Source organism: Zootermopsis nevadensis, unplaced genomic scaffold (genome assembly GCF_977971745.1).
Source record: "Zootermopsis nevadensis isolate Lab colony 2312 unplaced genomic scaffold, Znev_1.0 Znev_ptg000012l, whole genome shotgun sequence".
NCBI classification, from domain to species: Eukaryota; Metazoa; Arthropoda; class Insecta; order Blattodea; family Termopsidae; genus Zootermopsis; species Zootermopsis nevadensis.
The window spans coordinates 13245956-13265331 of NW_028259144.1; the positions used below are offsets into that span (position 1 = coordinate 13245956).

The window sequence follows — 19376 nt, forward strand, 5'->3', positions numbered from 1 at the left end:
AAATAAGATTATTACGTAGAAATAGTGGAGTGTCAACTCCTGATAGTTTGGCCAGGAAGTCAGAGGAAGGTTTGCTGCTACAGTGCGAAACCACAGCTAAATTGAATGGTAACAATTAACCAGATCCCCTTGTCAGCTTGATACCACTGATTTTCCCAAGAGGATTTTTAGTGCGAACTTTGCTGTTGATTCAATTCTCTGCTTCAGGTTAGGAAACAATTAGTTGGTTGTGGACATCATCTTCAGGTGAAATGCTGTGAAGAGCCAGATCCGAAAATGTGCATGGACCCTTGCAAGAGGACCTTGCCCTGTGGCCACAAGTGCACCACTCATTGTTCTGTTGCGTGCACTGAAAAGTGTCTGGAACTGGTTCCGTGTATCGTCCGACCAATGTGTGGACACTCGATAGAAATACCCTGCTACATGCAAAGAAAAAGTGAGTGTAACTTACTTACAGAGAGTATTCTCTTGCCAAAGGTTTTTCCTCAGTTTTAATACACTTTCCACCGTAACAATTAAAGTCATATTTCAGTCCATCAGCTCTTTCTAGTCTACTTTTCTTTAAGAAGGAAAAGTACCTGGGCTTCATCAGGTCTCCATGCTGTCTGTGTACCCACCCTCTTTCAACACTTGAACTATTCAACAAACTTCCATTTTAATTGGTATGTATGTTATGGCAGTTCAGGTTACTGAATAGGTTGGTAGTGACACTAGCACTACCAAATTTATACAGTTCTGAAATTATGCAAGGAGTTTCAGGCAACAATTAGGTTTTAAAGTTGTTCAAAAGACGCAAGAAATTGGGTCATTACCAATAGGAAGTTACATCAATTGAAGCTTTACACATGCACCAGTAGATGATTCAGTGTAGGTTCATTGATGTATTCATTTTCAGTATGACTAGGAGAGGCATTTGAACATGTTTGGTAAACACCATTGAGCTGGATCTTTTGATGATACAAGCTAATGTTGAATCCTCTGTATATCAAGATGGTGCCGTGCCTCACTTTTATATGCACACGACTGATTGGTTGAATCACCACTTGAAGCACACTTGGAAATCATGGATTTGTTTTGGAAAGAGATTGTGTGTTAGGATGCCAGTTGTTATCCAACAATTGACATTGTCCACGAGAGATATGAACTGTCATAAACTGCTTATTTATGTGGTAACAGCTTTGCAAAACCAGAAAAGCACTTGTCAGCATCATCTGATGCTCATATTTGAGTTCTGGCATGTATGTATATAGAATAATACATTCATTTTAATTTTAATAAATGTACACAGTTTCCTGTTCTAAGAACCTTTCATGGTTTGGGAACTTCTGTTTATTTGCCACTGAAAATTGACTGTTGTATAATATTTTCCATATTTTCTTATATTGGACTATTAGAAAAGTATACATTTTGAGCAACTCCTCAGAAATTGATTTTTATCATGGGAAGTGTGTCTTGGAAATATACATTCGTATTTTTACTTGTCAGCAAACAGACTGTGAGCTTGGTAGTCATCTGTTCTAGTTTTGGCTCCAGACTCGGAAGTACTGCTGTCCCTGTGCAAGATTCCTTGTGGCACGTTACTGAGGTGTGGCCACCGATGTGTAGGTACATGTGGAGAATGCATGCAAGGGCGTATACACAGGGCCTGTAAGGAGAAGTGTGGGAAGACACTGATCTGTGGGCACAGGTAATACTGGAAAGCAGAAAATGTAGTATTGAATAAGCAGTATCCGTCTCCATTGACTAACTTTGTGGAGCAGAATCATTGAGAAGGTAAATGTGTGCTCAGGTAATCAACAAGTTTCTCATGTTTTATAGAACCTGAAGGATTGTTACTGTGTTCAATAGAGCCTGCCACCAGTTCCTATCCAGAACTAGGTAATTCCAAACTACACCCTCAGACCTAACATCTATTTTAATATTATCTCCCATCTGTGCTTACACATTTCAAGTGGTCTCTTCCTTTCAGGCTTCCCAGTTAGAATTTTGTATGCATTTCTAATTTCTTTATGCATGCCACATGCCCTACCCATCATATTATTTATTTCATATCCCTAATAACATTTAGTGAAGAGAGAAATAATGGAACTCCTAATTTTTTATTTTTCTCCACCATCCAACAACAAGCTAACAAGCTATGGATATGGCGGACGGTGTTTATGCTGCTCCAGTTTTCGTCAGAAATTCTAGTGAAAAAAGTGAAACTGTGTGTGTTTGTTGTGATAATTTTAAATCAGAATTACAAAAGGCCTTAATAAATCTCAGTTCAGCCCGAAAAACTATTAAACTGCTTCAAGAAGAATTAAATTTAGTGACGTCCACTCGGACTGTAAGGAAAGACGCATGTAACTTGCATCACGAGGGGAACTCTTTACAAACTGAATTCAAAAAGAGGGACTGGATCCATGTACCTGCATCCCGCCCTAAAAGAAATGGAAAGCCAGAGGTAAACAATGTTCAGCCAATACCAACCATTGTAAACCGATATAAACTATTGTATAACCTCAATCAACTACAGAACATATCATCAGAACAAAGAATGGAAGTTATGCACAGGACTGACGACAGGAAAATCAAGACCAAGACGAGAAGTAAACATAAAGTGCTTATCATTGGAGATAGTCACGCGAGAGGATGTGCTGCAGAAGTATCACATAACCTGAACGAACATTTTGACGTCTCAGGCCTAGTGATGCCAGGTTCGAAATTAGAAGCTATCACTAATATGGCAAAGAAAGAAATTGCAACACTGACCAAGAATGATGTAATCGTGGTGTGGGGAGGTACTAACGATATTAGTAAGGATGAATCTTCTAAGGGACTTGCAAGTATTTCTAAGTTCGTTCAAAGTGGAAGTCATACAAATGTTGTGGTGGTGGGTGCACCACACAGACATGATCTGGACACGGCTTCCTGTGTAAACAATGAAGTAAAAATATTTAATAGGAAACTACTCAAGAAATTGAAAATGTATGACTATGCATACGTAGTAGAGAAGAATTTAGATAGAGACCACTTTACTCAACATGGATTACATATGAATGGTCTCGGGAAGGAGTCCATATCCAAGATAATATCAGAAAACATAAAATCAATACTTATAATGCCATGAATAACAAACAAATAGTGGGAGGCATCTTCTGTGATTTGGAAAAAGCTTTTGATTGTGTTGATCATGAAATTTTGTTATTTAAGCTTAAATTTTATGGTATCAATGGGAAAGATCACGCACTCTATGAATCTTACTTAAATAACAGATACATTAGAACAGTATTACATACTAATGACAGTAACAATACAGCCTCGGATTGGCTTAAAGTTAGATATGGAGTTCCACAAGGGTCTATATTGGGACCTTTGTTGTTTCTTTTATACATAAATGATTTACCCAGTATAATAACTAAATTTGCTACACCTATAATTTTTGCTGATGATACTAGCATCTTATTTTCTCATTCTAATACAAACGACTTTAATAAACACATTCATGCAACATTTGAAAATATAAATAGATGGTTTAGAATGAACAGATTATCACTAAACTTTAATAAGACACATTATATTGATTTTAAAATTAAGAGAAAAATGTCAGATACTGTCACAATAAGTTATAATAATAACTTCATTAATAATATCTTCTGTACTAAATTCTTGGGAATTATGATTGATGGTGCATTAACTTGGAAGAATCATATTGATCTACTTATTAAAAAATTGAGCAAGGCTTGCTATGTAATTAGAAATATGAAACCATATATGTCTATTTCAGTACTAAAGACAATTTATTATGCTTTCTTTCATTCCTTAATGAGCTATGGCATCATTTTCTGGGGAAATTCATCTAGTAGTTACACTATTTTTCTCCTTCAGAAAAAGGCAATTAGAACAATGATGGGATGTAGCAATAGAGTATCGTGTAGAAATATATTCAAAGAATTAGATATCTTACCGTTGGCATCACAATATATATTTTCTTTATTATTGTTTGTATTACAAAACAAAACTCTTTTTCCATCAAACATTGACTCTCATACTATTGATACTAGACAGAGACAAAATTTGTATCTACCCCAAGCCAATTTAACTATTTATCAGAAAGGAGTTCACTATGCGGGTATAAAGATATTTAATAAATTACCCACAGAGGTTAAGAATACCTCAAATAATTTTAAAAAGTTTAAGGTTGCATTAAGGCATTTCTTAATTACTCACTCGTTTTACACTGTGGATGAGTACTTAATTGGATAACTATTGTAATAAAAATACTAATTATATTGTCTTGAATTTAGTACGCTGCTTGTCTAGATGTAATTTTTTAATGTATGTATTTTATGTTTTTATACTTGAGTTTGTGACGTGTTCTATATCCACTATTGGATTCTTGGAACTTGTAAAATAAATAAATTTCATCCCTCTTAAGTCCATATATTTTCCTAAGTACCATGCTCTCAAACACCTTCAGCCTGTGTTCTTTTCTTAAAGTGTTATGTGTGGAATTTAAATTCCTGCCGTCTACACACATGGATGGATTTAATTGGAATTTAAATTGTCTGAAAGTGCTGCATGTTACAAAGTACAGTATATCTGCATGTGAAGTTTTGTGATAGTCTGTCTTTGGCAGAAGATTATTTTAGTGTGACAGTCTGCTCCAGCTTGTGTCAAACACCGGATTAATTTTTTAAATTTGAATCAAAGACTTTCTTTCCATTATAGGATGTAAATTTTAATCCACTCTCTCCAATGTTGTAGAGTTTGTTTGAGAATTCAGTTGAGCTTGGAATGTCTGTGTCTTATTCATACAGTTAACGCCAGTCTAAAAATAACTTTATATAACGTGTGTTGATGCAAGAACAGCGTGGAGGTCAAAACTAATTAAACAGACCTGAAGGAAGCTGACCTGACTAAGCAATGTGTCAAACACCTCAAGGAGTGTCTAAATGGTTTAGTCTGAGAGGTCAGACAGTGTGGACGTGACCATACCCAACATAAAAATGTGATTAGATTGATGTTAAGATACTGCCATCCCACTTGCATTCAAAGGAGTGTCCAAGTGGGAACAACTGACACCAAACAGGGGTGTCCATCAGTTTGCTGGTTTACCTGGCAAATTACACCTCATATCATCAATCACTCTTTGGTCCATGGGCATATAATAACTGTGGCATTTGGGGTTCAAACTCTTTACAACAGTGAGCTTGCTGTTGGAAGTATGTTCTCTTTGGAAGGTATGGGGCAGCCTTTCCCTTTTATTCCATATTGACTGTTCCATCTAGGTGACCAACTGCAATATCAGTGCGTTTTTTTAAAAGAGGAGTGAACCTATACGATTTTCTGGAACAGTGTGTTTGGATACTTTTTTCTTGTTTGTAAATGTTGACCAAACTATGGTTCAAACTGTTTCAGTTGCAATGTACCCTGTGCAGACACCTGTCCACCTTGCAATCGCAAGTGCAACTACAAATGCAAGCATTCAAAATGTTCCAGAATCTGTGGACAGCCATGCCTACAATGCAAAGTAAGATCCTTGACTGTTTAAGTCATTTTTAACATGACAGGATTAATATGCAGTTTTTATTACAGTGCAACATCAAGAGTTTGTAAAATTCAGAAAAATGATTATTCCAACTAGTACTCAAATGTCTGAAAATGATTGGCACATGCAATCTTAAAATCCATCTTATCACAGTGTGGCATGTTACAGAACTTATATGAAACATGTAACACACATAAGTTAATGTTGAACCAGCTCATACATAGGCATGCTGTATGATGGTCAGAATCTTCCCATTTCCCTTCACGAGCCAAGCAAAGCAATACAAAATGAAACCAGCAAATATTTCAAAATTCTTTGTTGTGACCTGCGTTAAAAGGCAGTGCATCAGGTGGCGCACACACAAAATTTAAAGTATTCTCAATCATTTACATGTTAGAACTATCCAATAAATGCATAAGTCTGGCCCACTGATGACTGTGACGCATAAGGCATATTGTGCTTTGATAATGAATGTCTTCCTTTTTTTATTCTCCTGATGGCGACAGTTATGACTTCTGAATACTTGACAACTTCAGCAAGATCACTGCTACTGTCTTCTTCATTTTTGTTGTCATAATAAGGGACAGGATGAAGAACAATAAATGTTTTTAAGACTGCAGAAATATTGTTTCATGAGAACTTGCAGCTATGAAGTGCTTGAACAATACAGGCATGTCTTTTGAGACTCAGTAGATTAATTTTTCAGGTGACTTCCCGTACTTTTGAAATGTTAAGGGGGAACATGAGGTGGACTGTGCAGAAAACGGTGTAAATAATTATTATTCAGTATTTCATCACTTGTTACACAATAACTCTACAAGTGTCTGTTGCATTATTATGCCATCATATATCAGCAGCATGTCACTACTGCCACTCAAGAATATTTAGACTGCCATGTTGTCATCACAAGGTTCATTTTAAAACTGCTTTTCATGCAAGACAATTGTGCACCTATATGGTGTAAATATGTAGTAATTGTTAATTACCTTTAAAATCAAATATCACAAACATATTTATATTGTGAAAGTGCATTAGCTTACATGAACAAGTAATGTTGAACTGAACCCAATGATGACAACGTGAAATTCTTAGTATGATCTGAAATTATGCCAGTAATATGCTACAGTTATGACTATAACAAAGTAATGGAATATTGAATTATACTTGCATGATTAACATAACACGATGATGCAGTATAGGCCGCTCGGTGGGACAAGAGCTATGGCCTTGAGATGTGCAGTGTATTTGCAGCTCGAACAGTGGGTGGGGTGAAGTCAGCTCGGTTATAAGCCAGCTGTGATGGAGTTCACTTCGTGTGGTAAATTCCATTTCAAAAACATTGACCCATTTATAATAGACCTGTCATATTCACTGTTGCTGTTTCTACTCAGCACGAACAGAATACAAAGCGTGTGCAGAGGTGTAAAGAAAATAGGGGGACGTAAAGTAATACACAGCCAAAGTAGAGAAATGGTGATAAGTGTGTACACTTTTATGAAGAAAGAAGCTGACAGCAACAATGTGATTAACGTTAATACAAAATCGTGTTTCTGAAGCTACTGGTGTGTCCGTAAGTACTCTGAAACACATTCTAAAAGAGTACGAACATAATAAACGAGTGCGAAAAGAATTCAGCACACCTCACAAAAAACGGCCAAGAAGGAAAATTAAAACTGATGTAGATGATTTTGACAAGTGTGTAATTCGAAGAATGATTAACGAATTTCACACTACACAAGGCGAGCGTCCTACTTTAAAATCGTTGTTGGTAGTAATTAAGAAAAAGATTAACTTCAGTGGCGGGAAGTGGGCTCTTTGGAAAATAATTAAAGATTTAGGCTTCAGGTGGTGGAAATCAGAAAGTAATAGAAAAGTTCTCATCGAAAAGGATGATATTCGTGCAGCAAGACTGTCATATTTGAGAAATATAAGTCGTTACAGAAATGAGGGGCGACCTATCATCTACACGGACGAAACGTACATTCACTCCTCACACACAAAAGGATATGCCTGGGGTGAGGGTACAAATGCAGGTCTACTTGCACCCGTCTCCAAAGGACGAGTCATCATCATACATGCTGGCAATGAAAATGTCTTCATTCCAAATGCTTTGTTAATGTTTAAATCGGGGTCAAAATCTGTAGATTATCATCATCATGATATGAATTTTGACAGCTGTGAAATATGGCTCAAAATGAAGTTAATTCCAAACATTCCACCAAATTCGGTATTAGTAGTGGACAATGCAGCTTACCATAATGTACAACTTAATCCGGCTCCAACTTCTTCATCTCGATAAAGTGCTATGATTGACTAGCTTTCAGATCGTAGCATTCCTTTCAGTGACGGAATGTGTAAGCCCGAATTGTATTCTCTAATTAAACTGCATAAGCCACAATTCAAAACATTCAAAATTGATGCTCTACTGGCTGAACATGGCTACTCTGTCCTTCGCTTGCCGTCATATCACCCAGATCTTAGTCTGATTGAACTGATATGGGGATTGGTCAAAGAATATGTCGCCAGAAAGAATGTTAGTTTCTGTCTAGATGATGCTATGAAACTAGCTGAGGAAAAGTTTAGCATCATCACAAAGGAAGAATGGAGCTCGAGGTGCAACAAATTCCGTCAGTGCGAACAGAATTACTTGCGGTTGGAACCTGTTATTGACAACATTTCGGAACAAATTATAGTTAATTTACAAAACGACAGTGATACCAGCAGTTGTAGCAGTAGTGAGGAAGAGGAGAGGGAGGAAGAAGTTGCAGAAGAAGATGATGGGGAATTAAGTGGAATAGAAGCTTTGTAAAATGTTCATCAGCTGCTGTAAGTAATTCATCCTGCACTGATGTTTTTGTGTTTAGTAATACAGAGAAAGCTGTTCTCCTATGTGCCCCACTACCACTAGCAGACAGCGTCATTACCCTCCCGCACGCGCATTTCACAGCTCATGTCTCACAGAACCACCAATACAAGATTATAAACAATACAAAGTTAATAAATGATATTTATGACTGCAAGTAACCAGTAAAATATTGAGTACAAAGTTTTAGTCACAGACTATATAGATGCCTCTCTCTGTTGGGAGTGAGGTGCAAATGGAAGGAGAATGCAGCATAAACAGTTTGAATGATCGTGTCAAAATAATGGAGAGACATTTATATTTTGGTCAATATATAATATTTAATTTTCTGAGTAAATACAGTATGTACAGTGTGTTTCTATTTGTTGTCTGATCACTGGGTATCATTAACTCTGTAAAGCCCAATAGTAACTATATCCCCCAACTGCTTCAGCAATCGGTAACTCCAGTTTGTGTTCGTATCATATGATTCCCACCATAAACAGATTATTTTCTTAAAACAGCATTGAGCAGTTCATCCTAGTAATAAGGACATGTTGTGTTTTCTTTGCAGTACAGACTGAATTGTTAAATGGTATTTAGATTAGCTTCATTTTAAAAGGGTTGACATGGTGACCAAACCTTTGGGTTCCGTAAAAAGTGGGTAATAATTTGCATAGCTGAGCAATCACTTCTGAAGGAAGACTTTTCTGAATTGAAGTAGCTGTATGTGTTGTGTTAGGGTATGATTTTGTTCTTCCCCACATTAAATGTGTGAGCAGAAAGTGTAAGTTTGAGTAGGTTACTGATTTCATATATGTTTATTTGATAATCTGGTTTACGTTTGTGTTGTTATAACAAGCTAATGAAAATGTAAACCCAGAGTACTATGGTATGTATCAAAAGAAATGTTAAAATTATCTTCACTTTCACCACCTTTCATAAAAACGTTTGTTATAAGTCATTAGATTGCTGTGGTAGTGTGTGGTAAAAGTACAGCAGATTACTTTTGTGGTACCTATTTTATGATATGTCCTTATTGTTGACATTACATATAACATAAAATTTGTGCTGTGCATAAAAGTTTAGCAATATTACGGATTTCAAGTATCTGCAGCTCTCCATCTGTGTTCAGTTTTGCTGGTTAAAGTGTTTCTTTTGTGTCTGTGGTTTTAAATGTGGGTGTACATGGAAGAATCAGTGACATGCACACCAGGATGTCTACTTGGGGGAGGGCTATAATGACATCCAAAACCAATTTTGTAGCATCTGAGTTACCATTGTGGTGTGTCCTCTTGTAGAACTTTTTTTAATGTGTTGTGACTAATTTATTCTTAAACATGATGCACGTTTCATGTCTAAAGAAGGATTGTTAACAGTGATTATTATTCCAATAACCTCCAGTTTCTTATTCGGCCTTAGACTCGCTACCTTACGTAGGTGAGGGATTGCTTTTCAATATAATGGACTTACTTGTCCTTCACTATGTAATGTACTTTGCGTTTTTTACTTTATTGGTTATTAGAATGATAAGTGAGAGTCTTCAGTATATAAACATAATTATATATAAAAAGGAAGTGAGGTGGTCTAAGTGATCTAATTTATGTGTATTGGTAAATCATACTGTCTGTCCATCAAATATTACACAGTAGTGGTTAGCTTTTCACATTTTGAAGGCCTTTGGGTTCAATGTCGGTCAGCCTTTCATAATATTTTTTGCTCCCTCCTGATAAATGTTAGGGCAGTATTTAAAAACACACAGAAAACACTTTCATTCCATGCCTCTCCCAGTTCATTATTCATAATTATCTTGTGCAGTCAATAAAGTTTAAGTAAACTATGAAATTATTGTTATCCCTCTAGTGTTGTCATGTTGCAGGAGCCTTGTGACTGGGCGTGCAGGCACCGTCGTTGCAGAAAGTTGTGTTTTGAGTTCTGTGACAGGGAGCCCTGCAATGAACCATGTGAGAAGCTGCTGCCATGCAAACATCCATGCATTGGTTTCTGTGGTGAAACATGTCCCCCTCTATGCAGGATCTGCAATAAGGATGAGGTCACCGAAGTGTTCTTCGGAACTGAAGATGACCCAGATGCAAGGTATTGAAATATAATGTAGTAACAACTGGATTTAAGAAAGCTTATTATGCATTCTTTGCAGGATGTGCATAACATTTTGTATAGAAGCAGTTGTGTTCTTCCAGCTGCCCTTTCCATTTATTAATTTCCTGCTGTCAGGAATAATAACAAGGCAGAGACAAAGAAACAAATTGTAGGCCCTCCATGTGGACTGTGCTATCAGTTCAAAATTCAGCATCTAATAAATATGTAAATCAATAGAGCTGGAAAAAAAATCACAATGTGATGCATACTGTTCACATGTATCTGAGTGCTGCAACATAACTAAATTATTATGCACTAGTTAAAAGCTCGGGATTCTTATTCAATAGCACAAGCCATGATGCGCCCCACAGTTTTGATGTTCTTACTGACAAACATGACATGACTATTTATTCATTAGCTGTAACACAGATCAGAATTCTTATGCATTGTCTTCAAAGTATGAGTCAAAATTTGTAGACATGATGCATATTTGAAGTTTGCTGCCAATATTAATGTTGGAACCAGTTTCATTAAAAGAAAATTAAACCAATTGAGTTTGAGTCTTTTTTTAATAACATTTTATTTTGGATTTTCATATGCCAAATTTTATTGTAATTAAAATTATTTAAATCCGTGGCGTAACAGCTCCAGAGAGCCAAAGCCGACTAGCTGACTGCTGGCCTCACGTTCACATGCCTAAGCAGAGGTGAACGATCATCCAACCAGATATAGGGTGACGTGTGGTTAGCACGACGAACCCCCAGCCATTGCTAGTATTCATGACCGGATTACGCTACTCATTGTAGTTTCCCAATTTACTCACGATGCTGGGTTGGCATCGGTCCCATACATGGTCGAAAGCTCATGAGAAAATTTCTTCTCCCCCGAGACTCGAACCACCGCGCATTCCGTATCACCGGTCCAAAGCATGATGCCTCAGACTGCGCGGCTACGGCGCGGGACAATTTTATTTTAATATAAGTACAATTATGCCATTCTTCTGCACTTGCTTATACATATGATTATTATCTTATTGAATTTCATCTCTCTAAGTGCTTTGAAAAACTGTTCTTCAATTTCAGATTTGTGTATTTGGAAGATTGCAAGCATGTATTGGAAGCAACAGGGTTGGAGCAGTGGATGGCTCAGTCAGATGGAGAAATAAAACTGAAGGATTGTCCCTTATGTAAAACACCCATTGCCAAAACACAACGCTTCATGAATATAGTAAAGAAGATATACCGTGATGTGTGTCATGTGAAGAGCCGTGTTTTTGGAAACAGGAAAGAAATAGAAGCCAGTCGAGATGACCTTAAGGCAGAATTGCTGCTAGTGAATAAACACAGCAGCACCATGAAAGGTAATGTAACAAATCATAATTATATTGTAACGTGGGTCGGCGTTGCGACCTGGATTGTCAACCCTGATTTATTCACGTAAATTTAAATCAGTTACAGTGGTCTGCACATACAGTCAACTCTCTACAACAACAACAACACACTTCGTGTCTCTGTTCTCTGCACACACACACACTCTGTCCTCCGAGTCTATCTGGTCCCTCGAGTTCGGCGCTCTTCACACTCTTCGCTTGCACATTGGCCCGTAGCACCCCACTGGACACGACAGTGTCAATAAACAGACAACTAAACTGTTTATTGACATTGTTATGCTGCTCTCACCTCAACACTTCACAATATTATGATATTGGGTTGTCTTATCTGCCTTGAAGTACTTGTCCATAAAATCTTTATTTCACTCTTATGAAGGGTCTCTTTATACATGGGAGAGATGAGAAGGGCATATAAAATTTTAGTTTGAAAATGTGGCAGGAAGGGACCACTTGGGGAAGCCTGGGTGTAGATGGGAGAGTAATATTGATGATGTGGACTGGATTCATGTGGTTGCAAACATGGTAGGGTAATTCCACATCAAAGGAACACAGAAAAGAGACATTTCCAACAAGACCTGTCAGAATTGAATGACTTTGTTTTAAATTGTAATCCCAATGGGGATAAACATTGCTGCCAAATCTTACTGCTTTATGGCCACAAGAAATTGTGAATAGTATTGTGGAGGGAAAACAAATATATTTGGATGTGTGTAGATGAAATAGCTATGTAAGTGAAGGAAGGTTACAAATTTTGTAATGGGGGTTTTGAAAAAATTGGTCACAAGGTATTAGAGTAATCATCTTCTGTCATGCAAGGAAATGTCTGCAGTGAATCACACAACAATACCATGTGCTTTGAATGAAACTAAGCATACTTAGTGGCCATGTGATGAAAATTGACAAATATTGCTACTTACAGATACCACACTGTGCGAGAAATGCGTCAGAAGAACTTACATTGAGCTAATACATACATATTAAACTAATACATATTACATGTACAATGCAAACTTTGCCCAGGGTCTGTAAAACCATCACATGAAGACAAGACTCCAGAAAAACCATTCCGTCAAACTCTAGTAATTACATATGTTGGGGAACCTGGTTAGATGCTATTGCGTGTTTTGCAGACAACTTTGAAATTATTGTTCTGTGGTAAATGAATGGGACAGGGAAGATGCTTCCTCTGTTGTAAAATTGCAAGATATATTTAAAGATTGAAATGAATTAAAGGTGCTAAAAACTGGCTTTGCCTACTATACAAATTTCAGTTCTTGTGTTAATGCTTATAACAGAGTTTGAAAAGACTACACAAGTTTATTGTAAGGAACAATAAAAGAAATTAATGTTGAGGATGAACTGAATGTAGTGGTTCAAAAGCTGATACAGCAAAACAAAAATTCCACTCATGTTTTAGTGAGAATAAAGGATTTGAAGTATTGTATGATATTTCATATATATTAGGGGAGAAAGACCTAGTTGATTCTGTTGACCTGAAAAATTTAAGTGTTTGTGACATCATTTGTTACAGGTATGCAAAGACCAGTATCATGTTATGGAATTTAAATTTTCTTAGTATATATAACTCTTCTGCAATAACTGACACAAATATAGATTTACAGTTCACAACTTAAAGATAACTTCTAGCTCACTGCAACAGATTACACTTTCTGTTTGTGAGACTGATGACTTTTTGTAAGTTGTGTAATAATGAGTACTTTTTAAATATTTTCCACCATTTACTCTTATGGCACATAAAAATAAATATTTTCTGAACTCTTAGCTCTTAAAAATCAATCCCCTAGTAATATTACATTTTTATAATTGTAACTGTTTGCAGATGTTTTATTGTTGTTGTTGTTGTTAAACAGGTGAGTGCCAATAGATACTTTCTCTAACTCCTTGAAAAGAATTTATTGACATTTAAGTAACTTACGTGGATCCAAATATGTTTCATAAAGAGTTGTAAACATTTAGATATTTTAACACATGATTTAAAATCTTTCGTTATTTTAATACATAAGTATTTTTTGCAGAATAAAGAAAAGAAAAAACAGTACAGCTTGATTATGAGAGTTTACTGTCAAAACACATTGCTGTTATAAATATTAAAAGATTATACTTATACAGTTGTGTTGGGGATATAAGATTACAGATTTTAAGTCTGCAAGTAGCTTAATAAACACAACAGAATGTTTCATTGTAGGTCTTTGAACTGCAGGGGTGGAATTGGTCCCTGATGTGGTTGCTGTTATTACTGATCCTAATAATTTGATTAAAAATATATAAACTGTTTTATCATCTGCATTACAGAGTCTACAGAATTCAACATCTTGTATAATAAGCTCTCAGCAGAACTACAGCCTGTTCTGCGGAAGAGACTAAACATCCTAAGTGCTACAAATACAGCTACACTCAAGGTTCAGGTAGAGATATTCCGTCGGTTGGCCGAGTACTACAGTAACACTCACAAAGCTTTGGATGGAGAATCAAGAGGTAAATTAATCGCTCACATGGATATGTTGCTGCGTGTTGTGAAAATGCAGGAAAAGAAGATCAGTGTTCAGGAAACTGAAGACGTCAATATGGAGATCCAGCGTTTTTACAGATTGTGCCAGCTGTACAAGCTGAAGAGTGAGGGCGCATATAGAATAAACCGCAGTGATCCTGAGGTGAAAGGATATTATGAGGCAGCACACAGAATTGCATATTCCATAGAGAAATTTTCTGTGGAGTGTGACATGGAACTAAAGAATGCACTTGAGAATTTGAGCAAGGTACTGAAGAGTGCTGTTGGGATAACAGATGCTGAGAGGAAAGAGATAGTACTTGCAATGGGCTACAGGCAAGGTCACTGGTATAAATGTCCTAATGGGCATATATATATCATAACAGAATGTGGAGGAGCAATGGTGGAAGCTCGATGCCATGTGTGTGGAGCAGCAATAGGAGGCACAAACCACAGGCTTCTGTCAACCAACGCCGTAGCTACCGAAATGGATGGTGCTACTCATCCTGCATGGCCACAGTAAACATTTGGCTCTTCTAACACATGCATTTGCTGCCAAAATGAGCAGTCTTCATGTCAGACCTCTGACTGAACATAAACATACATAATCATTAAAGATTTATATTCAAGTATTCTGTTTTCTGCTTGCATTAGCATTTTGTAATTCCAGAATGTTTTGTTCTGCTGAAGTTTAATATCTTTTTATCTTTTTAATGTCTTAATTTTTGTTCACATGTTTTTTTGGCAAGCTTGTTGTTTACATGATTATTTTATTCCGTTGTATGCACATTGATAAGAAAAACAGAATGGAAAATCTTAACATTTGGTGTTCTCAAGAGAACCATTTACCTGTGGTGTAGACAATGTTTTGATAATTGTGTATGGCAGCATATTGGCGCTTTTGATAAACTTCTATCCCATGCTATTTACCATTGAATAATGAATACTTAAGAAACAGCACAGTATAAAAAGCTAGAATTGAAAGGTTATATTAAATAATTATAAAATGAAACTATAAATATGCATAAAATTTTATTCACATACAGTATAATGCGTTGTGTTTGAAAATATTTACTTTGTTCTTTTTTTTGTGGGCCTTTGTCACTTCACGTAGGAGTGTACATAATAGGCACTCTTTTGTTTCAGTGCAGCTGTTGCACTGAAGAATACTGCCAAACGTTTTGGGAGCACAAACATAATAATGGGAAATTGTTAAAATCGCAATATAATCTGTGTAGCTTTAAATAATGGCCAGATTTGTTTGTATTGTTGAAAGGCTCATTAATACAGACTGAAGGAAGGTTAGCAGTGAGACTGTATCTGCCTAAGGGACCCACCACAGTAGACAACCCTTTCTCTAAACTTCACCTGATTACGAAGACAAAGTAAGTTTCAAAGTTATACACAGAACAATAATTCCAGAAATGAAAAGACGAGTGGTTAAAATATAGTGAATATGCGAGGGCATTTTTCTTGAGAATAATTTTGTATGCCACTGCAGTGAATTTTTATAAAAAAAATTGAGTCAATCTGATCTAGTAAATTGCGATCCGCTTTCCTCGTTTTGCAGATGTTTTCTGATTACACACTGAAGTTTTGTTAATGGAACACATAATTTCTTTTTTTGTAATTTCCCGTTCACAATACAATGGGGCAGACTTCTAAAAGGTTACATGATACACGGGCTGTACTGAAAGTTGTAATGAACATATCCAGATTCCAGATATGCTGAATTCACTACATTATTTTTTATGTATTTTAGGCGGCTGTTAGTAGCGCAGCATTATATACTGCGATGTTTAATGAATAATCATACGGAAATTGTGGCGGCGTAATTCAACCTTTTGAGGCCGAATATTAATTGTGTGTACCATCTGTTCTAACATTCTATAACTGCATTTTTCCTACAAAGTGTATTTATGGGTTTCTTATTCTCAGAACAGACAGCAATTATTTCTTTAAACAATGTAAACAATTGATCTTTGTAATGGTGATGGATTGTGTTTTCATTGTGCATTATTTTCTTATCACATTATTTAAATAATACAAATGTAAGTTAAAAATATGATTTTGTTTATTCCAAATGTACCATTTTCAAAGAATTTAAGATGCTTCAAACTAGGTGGCAGCATCATGTAGACCAGTAAAAATTCATTTTCACAGCTCGGCGATTGAAGTCAAATGATGCAGAAGAAGGTTATTTCTTGATGTAGACCAAAGCCAGTAATGGATGCTTGAATGACTTCAGTTAAATATTGCAGCAGTAGGGTCAAATGTGATGGTAGTTAAGGAATAAGGCTGGCATTTACTTGGAAGTATCAAGGAAAACCATGCTAAACCTCGGTCAGGATAGCTGGTCCCCAGGCCAGGACTTCCCAAGTACGAAGTAGTGGTGCTAACATAATGCTTGGCCACAGTTTCTGGTGAATGAATACAGTCGAGCACTGGGTATAACTGGTGGTAGGTGGAAGCATGGATTTCACAGTGTTGCTATAGTTGGTCGAGAACCGCCAAAACTGAATGCAATGAGCAAGCCATGCCTAGAGTTGATGGCAGCTTTGGAATACTGGAATCTGTGCTTTAATTGCATTCTCAGTTTGTGCACAGGAAAGAAAAAAAGGTACTTGTGGGTTATCGTGACACATCGCTTTAAAAATAGGTTAGGTTAGGGTTGTTGTTATCTGTTAGTTCGTTTAGTGCTGTACGCACATTAACCTAACCTAACCTATTTTTAAAGCGATGTGTCCCGATAACCCACAAGTACCGCAAAAATATGCGTTGATGTATTGTAATAGTTGCTTCACTCATGCTGCTGTGGATGTTGACATCCTATTCAGAATTGTAACTTTGTGAAAGATGGTTCTACTATTTGAACCCAGAAACCAAGTGACAGTATGAAACAGTATCACATATCTCCAAAAATAAGTAGGCCGGAACAGTACCGTTCACCAGCAAACTTCACAGACCATCATTAGGGGAAACAGTGCAGGCTGGTATATTCTGAGGCTCAATAAACCGATTGTGTCTGAAACTGGAGGAAACAATTCAAAGAGTGACTGCATATGCCACCCCACATGCATTCGTCTACAGTTTTAGCCAAAATCTGAAATGTTTTGTTTTCATGTGCCTGCATTCTGAAAAGGCGAGGATTGATATGTAAGATAAATGCACACCATTTCGATTGGTAAAATTTTGTGGTGTGCGCTGGGGAAAAAACGTTAAGCATTGAAGTAGGGGACTGTCTGAAATGGCAATATAAAGCGGGGAGTTGGCCTCCTCCCACTTCCAAGGTAGCTAAGAAGTCCTGACAGGAGGAATTCCGAGGGAACGGACAAAGGGATTGCATTGAAGCTTTACTAGGCCCAAGAAGCCAACAGCGGATGAATATGTGCTTTCAAGTTAAGCTGGCTGGAGTTACAGCATATAAGGCTGCCATCTGTCTTGACTTGTAACGAAGCTTCCTTATGAAACTAATCAGCATCTGTACGTCTGAAGACGAATGCGAGTCTGTCTTCTTCCTGACATTCTGTTAGATTTTAAGTTCATCACTTCACTTTTCTGGCTCTTACATTCCCACTCATATGATAATGATCTTTATCGTTATATTGGGATGACTTTATATTATTGAAACTACTGGTCAGTCGGATCTACTGTCGAACAGGAGACATTAGATGACGAGGAGTTGGAGAAAACTGCATGATGAGATGAGTAGGGCCTTCATCGATGGGTGGGAATATTGCAAGTATTTTCTTAGAAAACATGAAGGATGTACACCGCTTGGAAGACAAGCGTAGATGATATGATAATATTAAAATGAATCTGCAAATGGGGCGTAAAGGAGTGGGCTGAATTCATATGCCTCTGGATAGGGACCGGTGACGAGCTCTTGTCAACTCTGAAATGAGCCAACCAAATGGTTCCATGAAAGGTGGGATGGGATATTTCTTCACTGAGTGTTTCACGAGGAGAACCCGTCTATGTGGAGTTGGTTGAAATAATAAAAATTACAGTAATCGGAATAAGAATGTAATTGTGTTGGAATTACCAAGGAGATTGTTCCAGTATATTAAAGTCCCCTACACTGATGTAAAGTCTACCAACACGGTAAGACGTAACTGGAAGGAGAAATAGAATAACTGCGATTGCTTATACTTTCAAATATGGTATTTCTAAGAATGTGTTTATTACCTAAAACGAAGTTGATATTCTGAAATGTCATAAATATCAAAAACCGTTTGTAGCTGGAACCAACGCAAAAGCCTGTGCGTCCATGACTTTTTGAAACTGGGAAGTCACGTGACTTATTCAAGGGGTTATTTTTGGATTCCCAGGGACGTGAGTGACGCGCCCAGTTCTTCGATGGTCAGAGACACATGGCCTGAAGCCAGACTTTACTAAATTTATTGCACATGGTCATACTGTCAGTTGAAGTTGTATTCTTAATGCCTGTTACACAAATGAGATGATATTTTTTATCCGTGAACGAGTTTGTTAATTAAATTGAACTTCTTCATTGTATTCTGTATAAAGTTGCCATTGTGCTTAACAAAGTACGGGGTTATGAGAACGTTTCTTGTGCTGAAGTACGCGCTTCGCCAAGAACACTTATTGGAGAATTAAAAATTAAATATTAAAATGTACATAAATATAATTTTACGTCTTGATTTGCTCACAAGAATACTTGGGCCTATCTGGGAGGAATTTGTGGAAAGCCGAGGAAAATTGTACACTGAGGAATTTCGTGGTTTTTACTCTTCGTCAAATGAAGGAGAATGAGACAGACTAACCAAATAATAAGCCAATATACAAAATTGTAATCGGAAATCCTGAAAGAAAGACAGCTTGGAAGATTGTGGTGAAGACCGAAGGATAATATTAAAATTGGTAGAAGAAACGGTGTAATTGAGTGTTGTGGACTTGATTTATCTGTCTCAGGGTAGAGACGAGTGGCGGGCACTTGCAAACACAGTAGTGAACATTCGAGTTCGATAAAGGCCTGGAA

The 19376-nt window shown here is 36.9% G+C and overlaps 1 protein-coding gene and 1 pseudogene across 2 annotated transcripts in view; both read left to right on the plus strand.

Moving 5' to 3' along the window:
• LOC110830081 (NFX1-type zinc finger-containing protein 1) overlaps positions 1 to 16439 on the plus strand; it is a 42832-nt gene extending 26393 nt beyond the window's left edge. For both annotated transcript variants that reach the window (XM_022064537.2, XM_022064536.2), the window contains exons 10-15: positions 208 to 436; positions 1522 to 1687; positions 5404 to 5515; positions 10255 to 10472; positions 11558 to 11835; positions 14179 to 16439. In XM_022064537.2, coding sequence (XP_021920229.2) covers positions 208 to 436; positions 1522 to 1687; positions 5404 to 5515; positions 10255 to 10472; positions 11558 to 11835; positions 14179 to 14897 — 1722 coding nt within the window. In that variant the 3' untranslated portion in view covers positions 14898 to 16439. The remainder of the gene's footprint in view (positions 1 to 207; positions 437 to 1521; positions 1688 to 5403; positions 5516 to 10254; positions 10473 to 11557; positions 11836 to 14178) is intronic.
• On the plus strand, positions 5525 to 7850 carry LOC147874000 (uncharacterized; annotated as a pseudogene).
• Positions 16440 to 19376: the final 2937 nt, after the last annotated feature.